This window comes from Gouania willdenowi, chromosome 13 (assembly GCF_900634775.1).
Source record: "Gouania willdenowi chromosome 13, fGouWil2.1, whole genome shotgun sequence".
Lineage (NCBI taxonomy): Eukaryota > Metazoa > Chordata > Actinopteri > Blenniiformes > Gobiesocidae > Gouania > Gouania willdenowi.
The window spans coordinates 15,878,548-15,897,197 of record NC_041056.1 but is presented as its reverse complement, the minus strand read 5'-3'; the positions used below and the strand labels follow the sequence as shown (position 1 = coordinate 15,897,197).

Below are 18,650 nucleotides of genomic sequence, written 5' to 3'. Positions count from 1 at the left end.
CATCTGGTTTGACCTTATCTTTTTTCCAAACCCATCTTCATTGTTAAGATTTCCTGCTTTAGCTAATTGTCTCTTTGTTGAATTTTCAATTTAAACTTTTTTTCTTTGTAGTATTACGGCTACTAATTTTACACCAATGTGTACAAATTGAACTTATATATTGTTTTATAAGTAACTATTTCGGGTTTTTTTTTATTCACTATTAATTACAGTCATTTGAAGTTTGGCATTTGTCTGTAAATGAAAAATTGACTTGAGAGACTCCTGCACACTGATTAATACATATTCTTATATGATTGTATTATGTTATCTTTAGTGATGGTAGTAATTAAGGGTTCAATTCTAAAATCAGAGTAAACGACAGTGCTAAGCTTAGTTATTTGGTTTTAATAGGTGCCGGTAATTCAAGTGTTAATGTAACATATATTTAAAGAAGACTATTATTGAACTCAAAGTTTGCTAACATGAGGCTATTGTGGTTAAACTCATTGGAATAATTATTTTTCATTCATTAAAATGTGTGTTTATACACCTATCTAAAAAAGAGTGTCTTGTCATGTGTTACAAAAAGTAAAAGTCTTATTAATCATTGATTAAAAGAGACTTTTTTTTTTAAGTTCAGTATTTTTTCAGTAAAACAACCTGCCCCTAGGGCTGTTATTTCTGTGTTGTCTGTGCAACTTCCTGTGTATTAAATCGTAGATAATGCGATTAATACATGAAGGGGAAACTTAATAGACAAGGCTCAGACTAATGAACAAATAAAACATCTTTACTAAAATAAGCTTGGAATTTAAAAAAGGAGGTCCTGTTTTCATAAATGATTAGTCATTTTGAGACTAAATTAGCTGATTTGGATACTTGAAAGGTTACAAGTAATTTTTTCTCTTCCATGTGTGAAAACCTAATTACAGAAAGGGACAACGTTTTGAATAGACAAACTTTTGAAAAAGTGGCCGTTATAGTTGCTTTTTTAACTATTGTTTCCCCCCAGAAAGAAATAACTAGTTTTAATCAGAAAGGGGACATTGTTTTTTGTTTCACAAATAACAAAATAAAAAAACACAGGTTTAGATTGGACAAATGTAACATTATTTAACTAATAAAAAGAAGACATAGCTCCATTTTTAGATCATTAGAGGGGTTTTTTTTGTTGTCATAATTAAATAATGAATTGACGTGTTTTACAATATTTTTTTTCTTCTCAAAACTTTATTTCAGTTCTACAGCATTTGACAAACATGAAAAAATCTGCATGTTTGCACATCTATCTGTATAGCAAGGAACCTCTGAGTCTGTGTCTCAAATATCTCGTAGCATCAGGCTCAGACTGACTCGAGACTTTCAACATGGCTGCTGCTTGGTTCAAGGGTGTGCAACATCGGATTTGTTTGGACTGCAATGATACCGTTAATGAACAACTTCATAAAATTGTCTTAAATGCAGCTTTGCAGAACAGCTCAATGTTGACAAGTAGACATGGTAACTCAGGATAAGTCGAAAGCTGTGTCGAATATCTACTTAAAAACGACTAAAGTGGGTTTAATATCCTAGAAAAAATTCTGTAAATATTGACCAACAGGTGTCCTCAGTGAGCAACGTTTGTAACTAAGGTGAGTAATAATATAGAAGTGTGTGTGAGAAATTGGTATTAGGAATTTAGTGTTGCATGTTTGCAAGGTCAGTTTAAAGAAGATTTAACTTTTATTCTGAAGGGTCAGTTTAAAGAAGATTTAACTTTTATTCTGAATTACAGAGAAATAAAAGCTCCCATGTAAACCATTCATGAAAAAGCTACTTTACCTCCCACTTTTCAGACGAGACATACTTCCTATGGGCACTGCACTAGTACATTCAAATCACAGAGAGGATTTTACAGCTTTGTTTTATTTACCTTTTTTTGTTTGTCACTTTTTATTCAATTTCAGTAACAAACAATAAAAGGGAAACATTTTACAGAAATATATAAGGAAAAAAACATTTTAACAATATTTACAGTGGCATTGAAAATCCACGTCACTCTAATGCTCCGTCACAAACGAACTCTCGCGAGATTTCTCGCACTTTCCCAGCCAGCAGCGGTGAGTCAGGTCTCAAAAGTGCCCAATCCTGTCACGGGCCTGATAGTTTCGGATCCTTTCAACGCATGCGCGAAACGCGTCTCCATCCGGTAGGCCTATTGTGTACTAGGCCGTTCGTGTACTATTTAAAGAGAATTAGAAATTTATGTTTTTAGTGAATTCCGATGTATTTATTATTTATTTTTTATCGTATTTTGTGTTTGATTGTCAATGTTGTGTATTGTGTTTTTAATCCGTTTTTTTAAATTAACAATTAAAAACACAACATAACAGTCACATATTTAAATTTGTACTATTTTGCACATATTTACCAAACGTTGTGTGGTCGGTTTACATTAAAATAGCTCTGTCGTAAGGCTTGCGAGTGTAGGAAGTGACGTAGTCTACGCGCATGAGTTGAAAAGATCAGGCTTGCGAAAGTATTCGGCACGAACAAGCAGCAGTGTGCGCTAACGTCAGAGACGGAAAAAGATGGCGACACAGGACGGAGAGGCTACAACAGCTACCGTGAGCAACGGCGAGGTAACATAAATGAATGACAGTCTCACCAGCGGGGTTTCTTCGTTCCGTGGGAATGAGCTTTATATTGCTGTTTGCGCTGCCGTGTGCGTCAGCGTCGGGATTTTTAACAAGTCGCACGAGCCCGAGTGACGTTGTCAGTGCCGGTTGGCTTTAAAATGCTTGTGTTCGTCCGTTAACGTGGTGTCTATAAACACCGACCGTACGGTACAGACGGAGGCCGATAGGGTCTCACGTGAGGCCGCACTGCGACTGAAGCAGCGGACGGAGCAATGTGTTGAGCCGAGAACCAGCTGGATGTAGCCGAATGTCAACCAGCCAGGCCTGAGCCTGAGCCAGGCCAGCCTCTGCTCACACTAGACCTTCTCCTTTATATATTACTAAATTAAATGACAACTACAGGAGAGACTACAATAAGGACACGAAGCTTTATTAAAATACCACACATAGATCTGATGTAAATATTTAATAATTTTATTTTTATTTTATTATTTTTTCAATATGTTAGGATTTCATTTCCGTAGACAACTGTTCCTCAGGAAATCCACTTTGATTTTCTGACATGTTAACCTTGATTTTTTTCTTTTGAAGTTTCCTTGACTTCCACGTAATATTATGATTATGATAACATTACATGGATTTCAAGGAAACATAAAAATAATCAGCAAATGCCTCTGACGAAGACTGTTAGTTGTCAGTCGAAACATGTCAAGAGGAACAGTTGTTTGAATAAATGAAACCTTCACATATTAAATATTTAATGCATTTAAGGATTTATCAGCAGTAAAGTCCTTTAAAGCAGGGGTTCTCAAATGGTCTCACCCTGGGACCCACATTTTGCCAGTCATTAAATCGCGACCCACTTTTTTTTTATTTATTTATTTATTTTTATTTTTAGAATTTAACCAAATGTAGTTTTTCCAAAACAGCTGTTAAAATGAAAGCTCTGTTACAAACAGATTTTTATGTAAATCTTGGTTTGATCTGTCTTCCCTGTTTTGAATCCTAGTATAGTCCAGTGATCACTAACAAGCCAGTTTCATCAAAGATCAACAAAGCCACACCACAGAAATGTCATTACCAATTAACAGCAAAACAATAATATTGTGATTTTTATATATATGTATATATGACATTTTACGCACCACTAGGTCAGGATATATTTTGGTTTTGTTGCCACACTTGTATTGGAATGGACAATTTTTAAAAATGATAATGAATCCTAAAACCTGTGTTTTGAATTAAGAAAAAAACCCGAAAAACAATAGTTATTGGTTTGCCTGCTGCTTATTCTGACTGGCCGGCTACATACACCCATCTAATACAGAATTTATTTAAAACACATACATGTGTATTTAAAAAATTATTTAAAATGAATCTAATACTGGTGTACCACAAAAAAAAAAATTCCTAAGCCAAAAGTTTTACTAGGTTTGCTGCTTAAGCTTTTTTAATAGAAACATTGTTGGCTACTCCGTATTGATTTATGTGAATTTTGACATTTTTAAACACTTATCCTAGAGTGTAGTAATCTCATCTAAAAGTTTATTCAGTCATTGAAAGCGTGCCTGCTTCTCTTCATCTCAGAGAAGATACAAATAATCAGCATTACAATCTCAGCCATTGCTTGACTTCCTCAGCTGCCAAATCCCATTTGCTTTTGCACTGATGTGTAAAACCATCTGACCTATGTTTACGTCATACATTGTACAGCTAGATCTCATACGCCTAAGTTAGATATCTGGCTTGGCATGTTCAGGATACAGCATATAATTCACACCATATAAAATCATTTAAGCAAAGCTGAAGGTGAAAAATAGGAAACAATGTTGAGCGACAATTTAAGCCAGCTAATGTCTGAGTTGCTTTTAAAATGAAACTGAAAGAGAAGTAAAAGTAAACATACTGATTGAGTCATTTTTATCTGTAGTTTATAGAGGATTTTCACGGTGCGTCATCAACCCGGAAGTCGCCATTTTGGAGATAATGCAGCAGGTCTACAAACAGCACGCAGATAAGAAAATCCCAAATTTTGAGACAAAATGGTGAACTATTGCCTTGTTTTTGGCTCTACAAATCGGTCAAGCAGTGAGACACATGAAGTTTTATAGATTTCCAAAAATCTATAAAACTTTGTTTTGTTTCTGTTTGTAGACCTGCTGCTATATCTCCAAAATGCCAATTTCCGGGATGATGAGTAAGATTGCCAAGTTTAGTTCACTTTACTTTGTTAGCGAAAACTGCTGCGTGAACCTGTGTCACCTGTTCTTTGAATTTAAATCGCCTACCCTATTTTACATTTGCAACTGTCAACAGTGTAAAATGTAAACAACCATTAACGTCATTTACCTTGCCTCCCTTACTACTGGTTTGTGGACCATATGACAAACATTAACCGAGTCATCTCCTTATCCCTGTGAACAATTGACTTTTAATGCTTAACACAATGGTAATCCAATGAAGGACACATTTTGAACCCTGGACCAAGGGTTAATAATTAATAATTTTTACATGTTGTGTAAATTGTCTTGAGTTATAGGAGTGAGTCTTACTTTACGGTTGAGCAGAGAAGGAAAAGCCCCATTTTCAGGCCGCGTTTTAACTTTTGAATTTCTCCTTATAATATGTGAGCACCATGTTTGAACATTGACAATCTCAAATCTTTAATTTTCCATTGCATTAAATGCCCTAATACAACAATAGTTAGTCAAGCTTTTTTTTAGCCTCAACAAGGGTCGTTTGTGTTTCAGGGCCAGTGACCGACCACTTTTGTTTTGGTGACAAAACAAGGGATGTTTAGCTGTTTAGAGCTCATGACTTGGCATGTGCTTCTCCATTGTGTCACATGAATAGAATATGACCTTGTCTGATGTGCGGTGAGGTTCACATGGAGATTCCAGAGCTTGGACGGTTAAAAAATGTCTCAAAGTAAGCTAGTAACAGTGGTTACGGCAATTACTTTGTTAATGATGTTGAAATAAATGTGTTCCCTATCAGAGCATAAAGCTTGGCTTACAGATGCTTCCTTTGGCCGTAGTGTCATGGCAGATTTAGTGGCTTTTGGCGTTAGTTTTGACAGACTTTAATTCTGACTAGACCTTGAGGTAGGATGATTGCTAAATAAAGTGTAAATGAGTAATTATTTTTTTATTTTTTTGAGAAGTGTTGGTGTATTTTTTTATTTTTTTTACCACTTTTGTTACAGTAATTTAAAGTTTAAACACATCTCTGTGTAGTTATATTTACAGACCTTCTTAATAGACCAAAGAGGAAGACATTTGGTATAATACATTTATTAAATTGATTTATTGTAAACTTGGCTGACTGAAACTTGACAATAGCTAAAAGAATCCTGAATGAATTGAAGGTAAGTTAAATAAATAAATGGGTGGTAGATCACTTTTGCTCATATGTACGTGTACCAGTGTCGAATATTAGCGAGGGCCAAGGGCCATTTGTCCCTCAATTTAGCAAAGAATGCCCCCAAAAACCTAACCAAAATTGCCCCCTAAGTTTTTGGTCATCAACTTATTACTATCCTCATTTTGTGGAGCACTGTTAACGGGAGCTCCACGGTGTGTACTCTGCCGCCGCTTTTCATTTATTTGTGCTCGCAGAAGCTACTGTGCATTTTAATCTATTAAAATAAATATTCAAGGCACTGTAACAAAATTTTGTTCCATTGCCTCCTATTATTTTAAAAATGCCCCCTTTTTTTAGACTACAGGGGCTAAAACTGCCCCATAATATTTTCCTAATTTCATACCCCACCAAAGATTAAGAGTGGTCAAAGCTTTATTAGATATCTAAATTGTTTTTTTCTAAATGAATTTTTTTTTCTTTTAAAGTATAATTTGTAATGATAAGTAAATAAATAAAGAATATGTAAAAATAATAATATATTGGCCATTAAATTGTTTTTATTTTTGAACAAGTTGATTTCTAAGGGTTATTCAGTCTTCATTAAAAGTACTTTACTATTTTGGCCTTCTGGTAAATAAATGTATTGTAGTACTAGTAAATAAAATGACAACTCACTTTGTACTGACTCACATACTTTGTTACAAGTAAGTATGACTCATTTACATTGAAAGTGTTGGTCCACGCTGAGCCCATGCATCTGTTTGTGTTGCGTGCAGGTAAGCAGCAATGGTACTGCTGCAACAGCAGATGGGCAGACTGTGCAAACAGCTGGAAATGCAAATGACCCACAGCAGCAGCAGCAACCGCCACCTAATGCATGGCAAGTCATTAAAGGCGTCCTCTTCAGGTGAGCTTTTTGTTTTGTTCACTGACTCCGTGGAGACCGAGTGTAATGGTTACCAGTATATTAGACTTTGTTTGTTGTCTTAAAAGCTGCACCAACAAATTTATAAAAAGCCAAAAGTTATTTAGTACAATTGTTAATGTCATTAAAAAAATGTTTACATAGTTTTTTCTAATTCTGATTGTTCAGCATTACACTTGAACCTATTGCAGTATTGCTGATTAAAGAGTCAGTACACCCCCAGGTTTTTGCTGACCTGCCCCTAGGGGAAAATTTTAAAAAATGCCTTGATTATGGCCATAGCTCCTAGAGTGTTTAAGACACGCCCAGTCACAGCAAAACCACAATAGATTTCAACTGAAATATCTTAACGTGCTCTATTTAAAAAATTAAGCAAATGACGTCTCGGTTTTCCTTCACGACATAACTGCTATTCACAAAGAGAGCTACACAAGACCCGCGACTGTCCATCATCATATATGGTGTAAAATCAACCTCAAATAACTTGTTTAAAACAAACTTCACAGAACAATGAGCACTTAAACACAATGTGGGGTGATAATAACTAATGATCACAGCAGAGTTTAGGTTTGGGAAAAAAAATATGACAAGTATTTTAACTTTACACTTTGACCCACATCCCATCTGTTATCATTGAGGAGGAGGAGTTTATGAACTATGCTGCAGCCAGTCGGCAGGGGGAGCTCTAAAAATAAAAGCTTCACTCCACCGGGGAGCTTGTCCTGTCCATTTTTTTTTAGTCTAATTTCAGCCAATCACAAGATTCAAATGCAATAGCCACCATTCAACATTCATGAAGGACAGTCACTGATATTTTACAATTAAAAATACTAAATTTAATGACTTCAACTAAAGTCTGTTACTTCATACCTAATAATATATGTATGCAGCATAAAAAAATGGATTTAGGTTATACTTGCACTTTAAGGATTTTGGTGGTTTTTATAAAGGTCAGAAATTATGACTCTGTTTCTTTCAGAATGTTCAGGAAATTTTAACAATCTTAAAGGCTCTTACGCCAAAATTCTCAAACATTTTACTAAAGGAAACTAGCCTTGGTTAAATGTCAGGTGTCATATGAAAAGAACATTTGCAAGGTCTGAAGTATGCTTTAAAGGAGAAAATAGTAAATAAGTTTTTCTTGGCCTAAAAGTAATTGAAAACATTGCGCTGGATGTGTTTAGCAGGCAACATTTTGTTCAATCTAAGCTTTTTTTTTTTTTTTTCTTTTTTTTTTTTTTTTTAAATAAAGCAGTTTCAGTAAGTATCAAATAATATCCATGTCAACTCTGAACTGAATGTCATATCTTATATCTATGCAAACATTATTCTTTTTTTTTGTTTGTTTACTCCTATCTGAAAGCCTTTTATTCTTCCTTTCCTCAGAATCTTTATAATCTGGGCGATCAGTAGCTGGTTTCGCCGTGGCTCGTCCACCCCTGACCCAAACACTCCAGCCGGTGCCCCTAGGGTACCCAGCAGGAACCTCTTCACCAAAGACACACTGATGGTATTTTTTATTTGACTTCTGATCAGGCAAAATCATGCTGGCTGTATCCACATAGCCAGCTGTTTGATAAAGCCTGTGTAGACTGAAGCTTGTCATTGTTTGACTAGTTGGCTTAGATTTATTTAGATGGTGGATCAGTGTTTTTGCTCCTTATCAGATTGACTGGCTTGACTCCTCCAGATGCTGTAATCTTATTAAAAACCTTTATTTTCCCACCATGCCTCCAGGATTTGTACGTATACGTGTCCGAGGAAGAGGTGTTCTCTGATTTCAACAACACAGGCGCCTTATTTTGGTTCCAGAGGGACCTGGTTTATGGAGACTGGGCCACAGGTGAAAACAATGATGGCTGCTATGAGCATTATAAGGAGATGGACATCCCAGAAGTGAGTATGACCGGGAGGATTGGCTACATTGTAGTTTAATCCAGGGGTTCTCAATTTGGGGTCGCAAGACACTGGGATGGGATTGCCAGATGCCTTTGAGAAACTAAGAATATTATTTGAACAATTTGATTCCATTTTTTGTTAGTTTTTACATTTTTTTTCTGGAACTATACTAGGGTTGCCATATTTTAACCTTTTTTCATCACTTTTTCTTGCTGTATTTTTGGTCCTTTTATTACATTTTTGCTACATTTCTCAAATTTCTGCCACTTCATAAAATTTCAATGCCTTTTCTGCACATTTTTACCACTTTCAAGACATTTTCGGCATTTATAAACCCTTTCCACCACTTTTCCCACCTAATAGTGCATATGTTGATTCATTATTGTCACTTTTACCTTTTTTCACCGTATTTCATTCTTATTTTTGCTATTTTAACCACATTCACGATTTGTCATGCCCATTATTTGCCAGTTTAAAGTAATTGTTCCTACTTTTTTTTTTCTGTGACTTTTAAGCCAATATTGACACTTTGAAACCTTTTTACCACTTTTTCTGTCTGATTTTGGCAACTCTAATTTGCAACTTTTAACCAATTTCTGTGTTTTTAAAAATCCCATTTCACCACCTTTTCCATCATTTTTAGTCACTTTAACCCATTCAATTTCTGATTTAAAACAAAGATTTACATCTTTAAGATAATAACAATATACTTTGATGCAAATAATAATGAACTTCCTAGACAACAGTGGATATTATTCAGATAAATAAATAAAGTTTTTCTTTTTTTATCACAGATTCATAGAACAATGAACCATCATTTTGTTGACTTTATGGGTGGGCCCCAAAAAGCTCTCCCCTTTATTCCCTTTTATAGATGCCCTTGTCTTCACATGACTGTTCACAGCAGAGGCCCCCAGTCTCTGGCATCTTTTTTTGTTTTTGGAGGTCGTGGGCTGAAAAGGTTGAGAACCACTGGTTAAATCTACGAGAAAAAAGGTTTTCTCTTTAGGTGAACTGTAGAAGTGGATGTAAAGAATATTAGTATGTCAACTGACAGCGGCCCACCTGACTCTGATAGGGAATCAAATTCAACTATTTACATCCTCTTGTTTTGTTTGTTTGCAGAGTGTACTGCAGAATGGTTCTCTTTACATTCATGTCTACTTCACAAATAGTGGATTCCACCCAGACCCAAAACGGAAGGGGCAATATCGGAGACTGGCTACAGTTCATGCATCAAGAAGTAAGTACATATTAAAAACTGGTACTCACATGCAAAGTTCTTGTCTGGAAATTCAAGCTCTCTAGACAACTGATTAAGATTTTAACATTTACTTTTCATACTCTCAGTGCTGAATAAATTCAAGAGAAGAAAGTTTCTAAAGACCAAGAATCTGCTCACAGGAGAGACTGAAGCAGACCCTGAGATGATCAAGGTGAGGGGATTTTTGTTCCTTTTCAGAATAAGCTATTTAGAACGCTGTAGGCGACCTGATGGGTATAGTTAAGTCCCTCTTGCTCCTTTTCTAAAAAAGTAGATATGGATGTTCACTGACTCATCTTAAGTGACTCACTAAACCATCTGGTTTAGTGAGTGTTATGTCTCAAAGATATGTCCAATAAGAGTATCTAAATATTTTTTGCATTGGTAAGTTTCTGTAAAAAAAATTATAAACTTTTTTCCTCCTTAGAAAAGCTTTCTAAATAAACATTAAATATGCATAGAAATGGAATCAAATGAGTGGATCTTTCAATTAAGTGTTTTTTTTTTTTTTTTTTTTTCCCTCCAGCGAGCAGAAAGCCATGGACCTGTGGAAATAATTTCCCACTGGCACCCTAACCTTACCATCAACATGGTAGATGATCACACAGCCTGGGTAAAAGGATCAGTTCCACCTCCACTAGACCAGCGTAAGATTCTAAAGCCCAGTGAACATGTCTCCTCTTCTTTATGATGTGGCTTTGTGTGTGTGTGACACTGCTTCTCTAATAATAGATGTTAAGTTTGATGCAGTAAGTGGAGACTACTATCCCATTGTGTACTTCAATGACTACTGGAATCTTCAGAAGGACTACTATCCAATCAATGAGACCCTGGAGAAGCTCCCACTGCGTCTGGTCTACTGCCCGCTCTCACTGTGGCGTTGGCAGCTGTACGCAGCACAGAACGCCCGCTCACCGTGGAACTTCCTCCCCGAGGACACGTACGAGCAGTCGGACGAGGACCAAGACTCAGTAAAGGTGTGTTTGGGTTGAGAAACTATCTTTTGAACCAGTGGTACCCAGAGGTGTAAAGAGTACTGATATATCCTACTCCAGTACAAGAAAGTCATACATAAAATGCTCTACTACAAGTAAAAAAAAAAGTAGCTCAATTAAATAGTACTCAAAGTAAAAGTTACTAGTTACTTTTACCCCCCATATTTTTTGTAATAAATTTTGCCACGGTTCCCTTACATACAGTAAACATCTCATGTATAACTTAAAAGGAAGAGATTAAATCTTGCACAATTGGAAATTAATTTATCTTCCATGAATGCATCTGTATAAAACAAAAGGTTTGTCAAAATGTACAATTCTTTTTTAGATTAACACCAATTAAATAAATTCAAAATAAAAAAGTTCTTGGGCTCCAAGTATAGCTAAGTTTATCAACTCTAAACCTGAGAAAATAACCAGCATTCAATGCTGTTTTTGTGCCATACAATATATTTAATCTGATTGGTCGGCTGTGCATTTGATTGTCTGTCATCTAATTTTTTGTAGTTTCATAATGTCCTTTGATCATTTTAAAACAAAAAATAATAATTTACTCATAACGGTTGGATGTAGAAATGTATTGAATTACTTAACTTCTTTTAAAACGTATTTAAGTACAAGTAAAACTACTGATTTAGAAATATACATAAATAAGTACAAGTCCCTATAAAAGCAACTCAATTACAGTAAGATGAATACTTGTAATCAGTTACTTTCCCCTCAGTACCGATAGCATGGACTGTTTGGTACCAGGTCACCAAAAAAAATCATGTTTTTAAAAAAAATTAGATTTACTTTATTTCCACTGGTTTTATTCTAAAAAATTACTACATCTACTGTAACGCTCCTCACTCTGGGGCATGATGCAACATGTAGTCTGACACATTCAAGTTGTTTTTATTTTTTTGTTTCTTAAAACTGTGTCGTGTAATGTCTGGAACTTCTCTCGATCTAGGTCGCCCTCCTAGAAACAAACCCGTACCTTCTGGGACTCACCATTATTGTGTCCATCGTGCACAGCATCTTTGAGTTTCTCGCCTTCAAAAATGGTGAAAAGAAGAAAAAAGCTGAGACTACAATGTAGCATGTTTTATTTGTTTGTGAAGCTGTGGTCTGACCTGGACACCATCTCCTCCTCAGATATCCAGTTCTGGAACAGCAGACAGTCTCTGGAGGGGCTGTCGGTGCGCTCCATCATCTTTGGAGTGTTCCAGTCCCTTGTAGTGCTTTTGTACATATTGGACAATGAAACCAACTTTGTGGTGCAAGTTAGTGTCTTCATTGGCCTTCTTATCGACCTCTGGAAAATTACAAAGGTCATGGATGTCAAAGTAAGTCATAAAAAGTTAATTTTCCTCTCTACTTTTAAAGACTACCAACGTGTATGTACATCACATTTACTGTTTTGCTTTTGTTTTCCCATAAAAATGTATTTAATTGTTGTGTTGTTTTTTTCTTTAGTTGGACAGAGAGAACAAAATTGCAGGAATAATCCCAAGGTTGGTATTCAAGGACAAGTCGACATACGTGCAGTCTTCAACCAAAATCTATGATGATGTAAGTCAGATTGCTCAGCTGTTGAAACACAGGAGCATGTACTTCTTATCTGTCAAAGCACTGTATTAAACAGATAGTAATTGGCTAAAATATTCTGCCTTCTCTTTTTTTTTTTTTTTTTTTAAACTGTTTACAGATGGCTTTCAAGTATCTGTCATGGCTGCTCTACCCTCTGTTTGGCTGCTATGCCATTTACAGCTTATTGTATGTGGAGCACAAGGGCTGGTACTCATGGGTACTCAGTATGCTCTACGGCTTCTTGTTAACGTTTGGTAAGTTTTTACAGGATTTTTTGTTTGATTCACTTTCCTGTCCTCTTTGTTTTTTTTGCATTGAAAATATCCACAACCAAATTATTGACAAATCTGTACCATTTACATATAGCTATGTATTTATGTTTGAATGTTGAACTGTCAGCATTCCTTTAGGCATCCTAATTGCACAAATCTGTTCCAATGATTGTTAAAGACCGTGTAAAGCAAATTCAGCCATTTTCTTCTAAAAACATTAAATAGGTCACAAATGTATTCCTTAAAACATGTACAATGCCATTCAACCATTTATAATTGAATTTTGGAGCTAGGCTTCAAAAACTGTTTAAGATTTCTGTGTTCTGGATTTAATGGTTGGGTCAGAAATCCTAGCCATCATTATTATAAACCCGTCCTTGCTTCTGAAGCACACCAAACTTCCGCGGCCTCAAGCGGGTGCAATTCGGCCCCTAGTCGAAAACAAACCACATTTTCCATGAAAAGAGTACTTTCATACATTGCAAACTTGTTTTTCGCCTCTAGCAGGCGCTGTTTTCTCCCTTAGGCACAGTTCACTAATACGCAGAGGTGGCGCCCTTTCCGTGCTATGGTTTGTCTTTTAAATTTGACTCTTTAGTCAATGATGCATGTTTCTGTGGTGTGACAAACTCAAAACATCTGCTTTACACGGACTTAAAAGTACCCAAGCTTTCCCTTGCAGAGTCAATGCACTTTAAGAATCAAACAAATAAAGGATCAGACATTGGTAAAGTGTAGTTTGTTAGATTAAATAGAATTTTTCTGGTGTTAGTTGCCCATCAATTATGTGTTGTTTTGGAAAATATCTAGCATACAAACTTGCATCAATGTTACTTGCTGAATGCGCAGCTGTGAATGTATGTATATTAGGACTTTATGTTGGTAGCTATAGCCAACAGAAGATGACTACTCTTCTACTCTAACCAACTTTCTCTTCTCTCTGTCTTTGTGTAAAGGTTTCATCACAATGACGCCACAGCTTTTCATCAACTACAAAATGAAATCTGTTGCCCACCTCCCATGGAGGATGCTCACCTACAAGGCCCTCAATACCTTTATTGATGACCTGTTTGCCTTCGTCATCAAGATGCCCATGATGTACAGAATAGGATGCCTCAGAGATGGTACGCCTTTTACTGCTTCAGGCTTTGATCAATTGTGCTTTTGTGTATTAATGAACGGTTAAAATGACTTACAGCATCGGTTTTTACAAATGCTGCCTTGAAATATCTGCAGAAAGACATCACACATTGAAGTCACACAACTACAAAATTTTGATGAGTATTGTTTTGGGGATTCTACCCATTCAGTTCTTCACCCCTTACAGACCACATTTGTTTATACAACATTGGCTGTAGACGGACTATATATAAATGTATTGTCCATCGGAAAATAAATTGAATAAGCGAGTGTATTAAGTAAGGGATGTTCTGACTTTTGTGAGATACTTAAAGCTCAGAAATGTTAGTCATCACACTGAAAATCAACACTAACCATTTAAGGTCACTGTCTTAGGTGTGGGATCAAAAACGCTAGAATAATGAACACTGCCCAATCACGCACTGATTGGATCAAATTTCTGGACTATAGTTCTATTTAATAACATTAGTGTCAATGTCTCACTATGGGATATGGTAGCTCCCGTATTGCAGACAAGCTTAATGCACACTACACCAGCCTGCAGTGGAAGCCCTGCGCCGGTCAGGATAGGAGAACCACCCGTGCCGCACACGTACTGGTGAAACCGGACAAAAGTGAGGGGCGAGGACCTACTTACCGCCGCACAAACATCCTGAACAGACCCCCCCCCCTTAACTCGAATAGGCCAAAGCAATCGCTTCCACCACCCAGTGTGACAGGTGCTGCTTAGTAACAGGCTTCCCCCTATTGGGCGGGGCCCAGGAGATGAAGCGCTGATCACACTTACTGAAGTCCTCTGTCAAATCCATATACGCGCACACAGAACACAACAGATGAGGCCTTTGCCCATCCTGTGAGGCAGAGAAGGCCGCAACATCAATAAGAGAACACAAGCCTACTACCTTTGGCACAATTGCCAGGTTGGGCTTCAGCACCATCATGGCGTCGCCAGGGAATAACTGAGCACATAACGGGTGCTCTGACTGCACATGGATGTCACTAACGATTGGCCAAAGCCAGCAACAACACAGCCTTCATGGACACGGGGAGGAGACTGTGTGCTCCCTTCATAAAGCGAGCGATCAGCGGATGCTGGCTCGCCACTTTATCCCCAAAACCCACATGACGCACAGAAAGCTTTCGGTTTGTCAATCAGCTGCTGTAGGAATGACAGGATTACCCCCACGGAGAACTGAAAAGGAACGTGTCCCGCCCGATGACACCACTCCTCAAACACCTCCACTTGCAGTCATACAGAGATCTAGTGGAGGAGGCCCTGGCACTCTAAATCGTGGAAATCACATGTTGAGAGCCCCACGGCTAACAGATTGCGCCATTCAAGGCCAGACCCATAGCGCCAGGTGTTCTGGGTGAGGATGAAACACTGTGCTTCCTGCCTGCGACAGCAGGTCCCTCCGCAGTGGGAGAGGCCAGGGGGAGCGCACAGCAGCCGGTATATCTCCACCAGCCAGTGCAGAGCAGGCCAGTGCGGAGCCACCAGGAGCAGACCGTGCCTTTGCTGGTACCAAGGCCAGTGGGCCGAACGCGTCTACCTTTTAAGGGAGCCCCCAGAAAATGGAGAGAGAAAAACAGCGTGCACTGCGCGTTTTCGACCCTGGTGAGCAAATCCACCTCGGCCCCTGCGTAAGAGGCCCAAATCTGTTCCACAACCTCCGGGTGAAATCTCCACTCCCTGTAACATGGCGCATCCCTGGACAACAGGTCTGCGCCCGAATTCAAGACCCCCGGGATATGCGTTGCTTTGAGAGACGGGAGACGATTGCAACTCCACAGGATCAATCTGCGCGCTAACAGGTGTAGCTGATGGGAGCACAAGCCGTCCTGGCGGTTGATATATACGCCACCGTGGGTGTATTGTCCGTCCTCACCAGGACTAGACGGCCCGTGAGGAATACATCTTTCATCAGCCAATCAGATTAGCGGAATGAGAAATGTCTTCTGGATATGATGCAGGGGGCGTGTATCCCATAGTGAGACTTCGAAATGACGGTTACGAAATGTTAAAAAGAGGACAAAGGAAGTTGCATAATTGCCAAAAAAAATAGCTCTTTCTAGTTTCTGGGGGAATAATTGTAAAAAATATAGATATAAAGAGCCACATGTTGACTATCACTGAATCTTGTTTCCCTGATAGTTTCATTCCAAAATTGATTTGGCCAGATACTTAAAAGATGCTGGTTCTCTAACCTTGTGTGACTTAACCACTGAGTGTTCCCTCTGATAACAACCTGGGTGTCATTTGTGTCCTACAGACGTGGTGTTCTTCATCTACCTTTACCAACGCTGGATCTATCGAGTGGATCCCAACAGAGTAAACGAGTATGGGACTAGTGGAGTCAACCATTCCCAGGACAACGGAGAACCCTCAGCCCTTGCAGCAGACGCTCCATCCACTGCCATCACAGACAAACCAGCTGAGGAGAAGAAGGAGGACTAAACAAGAAGACCACACCTTCTTAGTTCCCGGGCCTCATTGGACATGTGGTGTGGGAATCATCCTGAAAAGGGGGAGTCGATGTTTAATTGTTATGAACGCCTCCACAAAAAAAAAATGCAGTTCCAACTGTTTCCTCAGATTTCTGTGAGAATCAAAATAGAATCTTATTCTGTGTCGACTGGTAAATTCCGAGCCGTGTTCCCCGCTGGCCATCCCCGCCCTCTCGTTTTGCAGTTCAAGTGAAGTAAAAACCGACGTGACGTACTGTATTCTGTATGATTTATTATTTCAGAGGGTGATAAGATCTTTGGAGCAGGTGTTTGGATGGGGAACAGGTTGCAGTTATTCTACATTTTTAATACAGAAAGATTTGATCTGTTTGTTGTTTTTGTTGCTTCCTCATGAAGTTTCTTTCATTCCTGTTTTTGGTGGTCTGAAAAGCGAACTGGAAGAAAAAACCCTGAGCCACAGCAAAGTTCCGCGCAGTGGCGACTAAAGGCGTGAAAAACGACCTCCCAGCAGGGCGCTACCCACTTGACGATGACTACTACCCTCAATTTTAAATAAATCGTTAAGGTTCTAAACTTGAACTGATAATGTAACAGCCTTGTTGGTATTAATATAAATATATTAATATTGTCAATGACCTTATTTTTGTTTTTAAGTCACTGAAACGTTTTTTGTATGTCATTGAACTGTACAGAGTCATGTTAATAACACTGATGTCAAAACTGTCTCGCAATAGAATGAGTATGGTTTTCATTACCAGCACCGTTCAGATGGACATTGGCTTTTTAAACTCTAGGGTTCCCACACTCCAGGGATCTGACATTGTCTCTTTAATATTTTTGTATTTTACTTTAATTACTGCAAACCCTTAAACAGGGATTCCATGTTGGTCCATGTTACTTTTGAGTATTTAATGTTTATAGTAAAAATAATTGTGATTAGGAAAAACATCTATTCAAAGGTTTGTGATTTTTTTTTTTAACTTTATGATGAAGCGCACAGCTATTGTTTGTTTTTTGTTTTTTCAATCCTTGATGAACCTGAATCATCTCAGTCAATAGCATAAGAATTGCTGACTCCCAAATTATTTGCATTGGGTTCCTGACATTTAAAACTTACCATTCTCAGATGCTGTATTGTGTGTGTTACTGAAATCTGAAAATGTAGACAGACCATATCAACATGGTGTTCTAGCAACACTTCACTGTTGTACTTACCCAAAACACAATGGTTTTTTTTATCAAGTTTTCAGCGCTCAGTGGAAAAATAAGTGTGGGTTTTTCTTTAAAAATTAACTTCTATTTCTCACATAATCCTAGAAAAGTAAGGCAACAGACTTTAAATTCAGCATTTTCTAGGCACCTGCTGACACTCAGTTTTGTGCTGACTGGTGTGAATTTGGTAAAAAACCAAACATGTGCTTCAGATATGTCACTACCAATGCTATACATCTCTAAGGATAAATATGACTGGACAACTATGCTGGTCTTTTTGCAAAGTAGTCTTTAAACACTAAAAATTGAGGAAGAGCATATTGTGGGTGACGTTGTCAAACTCTTTAGAAAGTCATGAAGCCTCCTGATGTCTTTATTAACCAATAACTAGATTACATGCAACGTTTTAAAATAGAAATTATGCTTACGATATTAACAGAAAGATCCCACCATTTATTTAGCCATAATAACCCACATTCACTCTGCACAGGTCATTAGTCAGTCAGAGATCCATTGAATTGTTCTTAATTCAACCCAACAGAACTACTGTTAGAAGTGAAATAGAGTATCTGGGGAAAACCATACATTTCCATATAAAAGTGCAATGACCACCTATTAACAGTTCTCAGCAGGAGGTAACTCCATTTCATGAGCATTACTCACTACTTAAAAAAAAAATAATTGTATATATATAAAATAGACAAATACTTCCATGTAGCAGTCAGTGTTTGAAAGACTTTCACTTTCTGCTTTGCCAGAAATGAAAGTGAACCGACAAACATTTCGCACTTATCACATAACGTTATGAAATCCTCTGATTAAGCGCAATTACTTAATATTGTTCGTCTTTCATCTGTTTTGCAGAAATCCAAACTAAACGTGAAGTTTCTAGATGGTGACGTAATGAATGAAGTCACGTGATGCACAGGTTTAAAA

At 37.6% G+C, this 18,650-nt stretch overlaps 1 protein-coding gene across 1 annotated transcript; it reads left to right on the top strand.

Annotated features, from left to right (window-relative positions):
- The first annotated feature begins 2,386 nt into the window (after positions 1–2,386).
- clptm1 (CLPTM1 regulator of GABA type A receptor forward trafficking) lies at positions 2,387–17,233 on the top strand. Its single transcript, XM_028465216.1, has 14 exons — positions 2,387–2,603; positions 6,740–6,870; positions 8,275–8,398; positions 8,626–8,784; positions 9,913–10,030; positions 10,138–10,223; positions 10,578–10,698; positions 10,784–11,028; positions 12,002–12,095; positions 12,187–12,377; positions 12,508–12,603; positions 12,740–12,875; positions 13,850–14,017; positions 16,307–17,233. Exons 1-14 carry the CDS (start codon positions 2,553–2,555, stop codon positions 16,489–16,491), a joined length of 1,905 nt encoding a protein of 634 aa, XP_028321017.1. The 5' UTR covers positions 2,387–2,552; the 3' UTR covers positions 16,492–17,233.
- Positions 17,234–18,650: the final 1,417 nt, after the last annotated feature.

What these genes read in the sequence shown, in the direction of transcription:
- clptm1 (XM_028465216.1), top strand. Translation starts at nt 2,553, where the DNA reads ATGGCGACACAGGACGGAGAGGCTACAACAGCTACCGTGAGCAACGGC. An exon ending in ATTAAAGGCGTCCTCTTCAG is followed by an intron (nt 6,871 to 8,274) that starts GTGAGCTTTTTG and finishes TCCTTTCCTCAG; the next exon opens with AATCTTTATAATCTGGGCGA. An exon ending in CGGCTTCTTGTTAACGTTTG is followed by an intron (nt 12,876 to 13,849) that starts GTAAGTTTTTAC and finishes CTTTGTGTAAAG; the next exon opens with GTTTCATCACAATGACGCCA.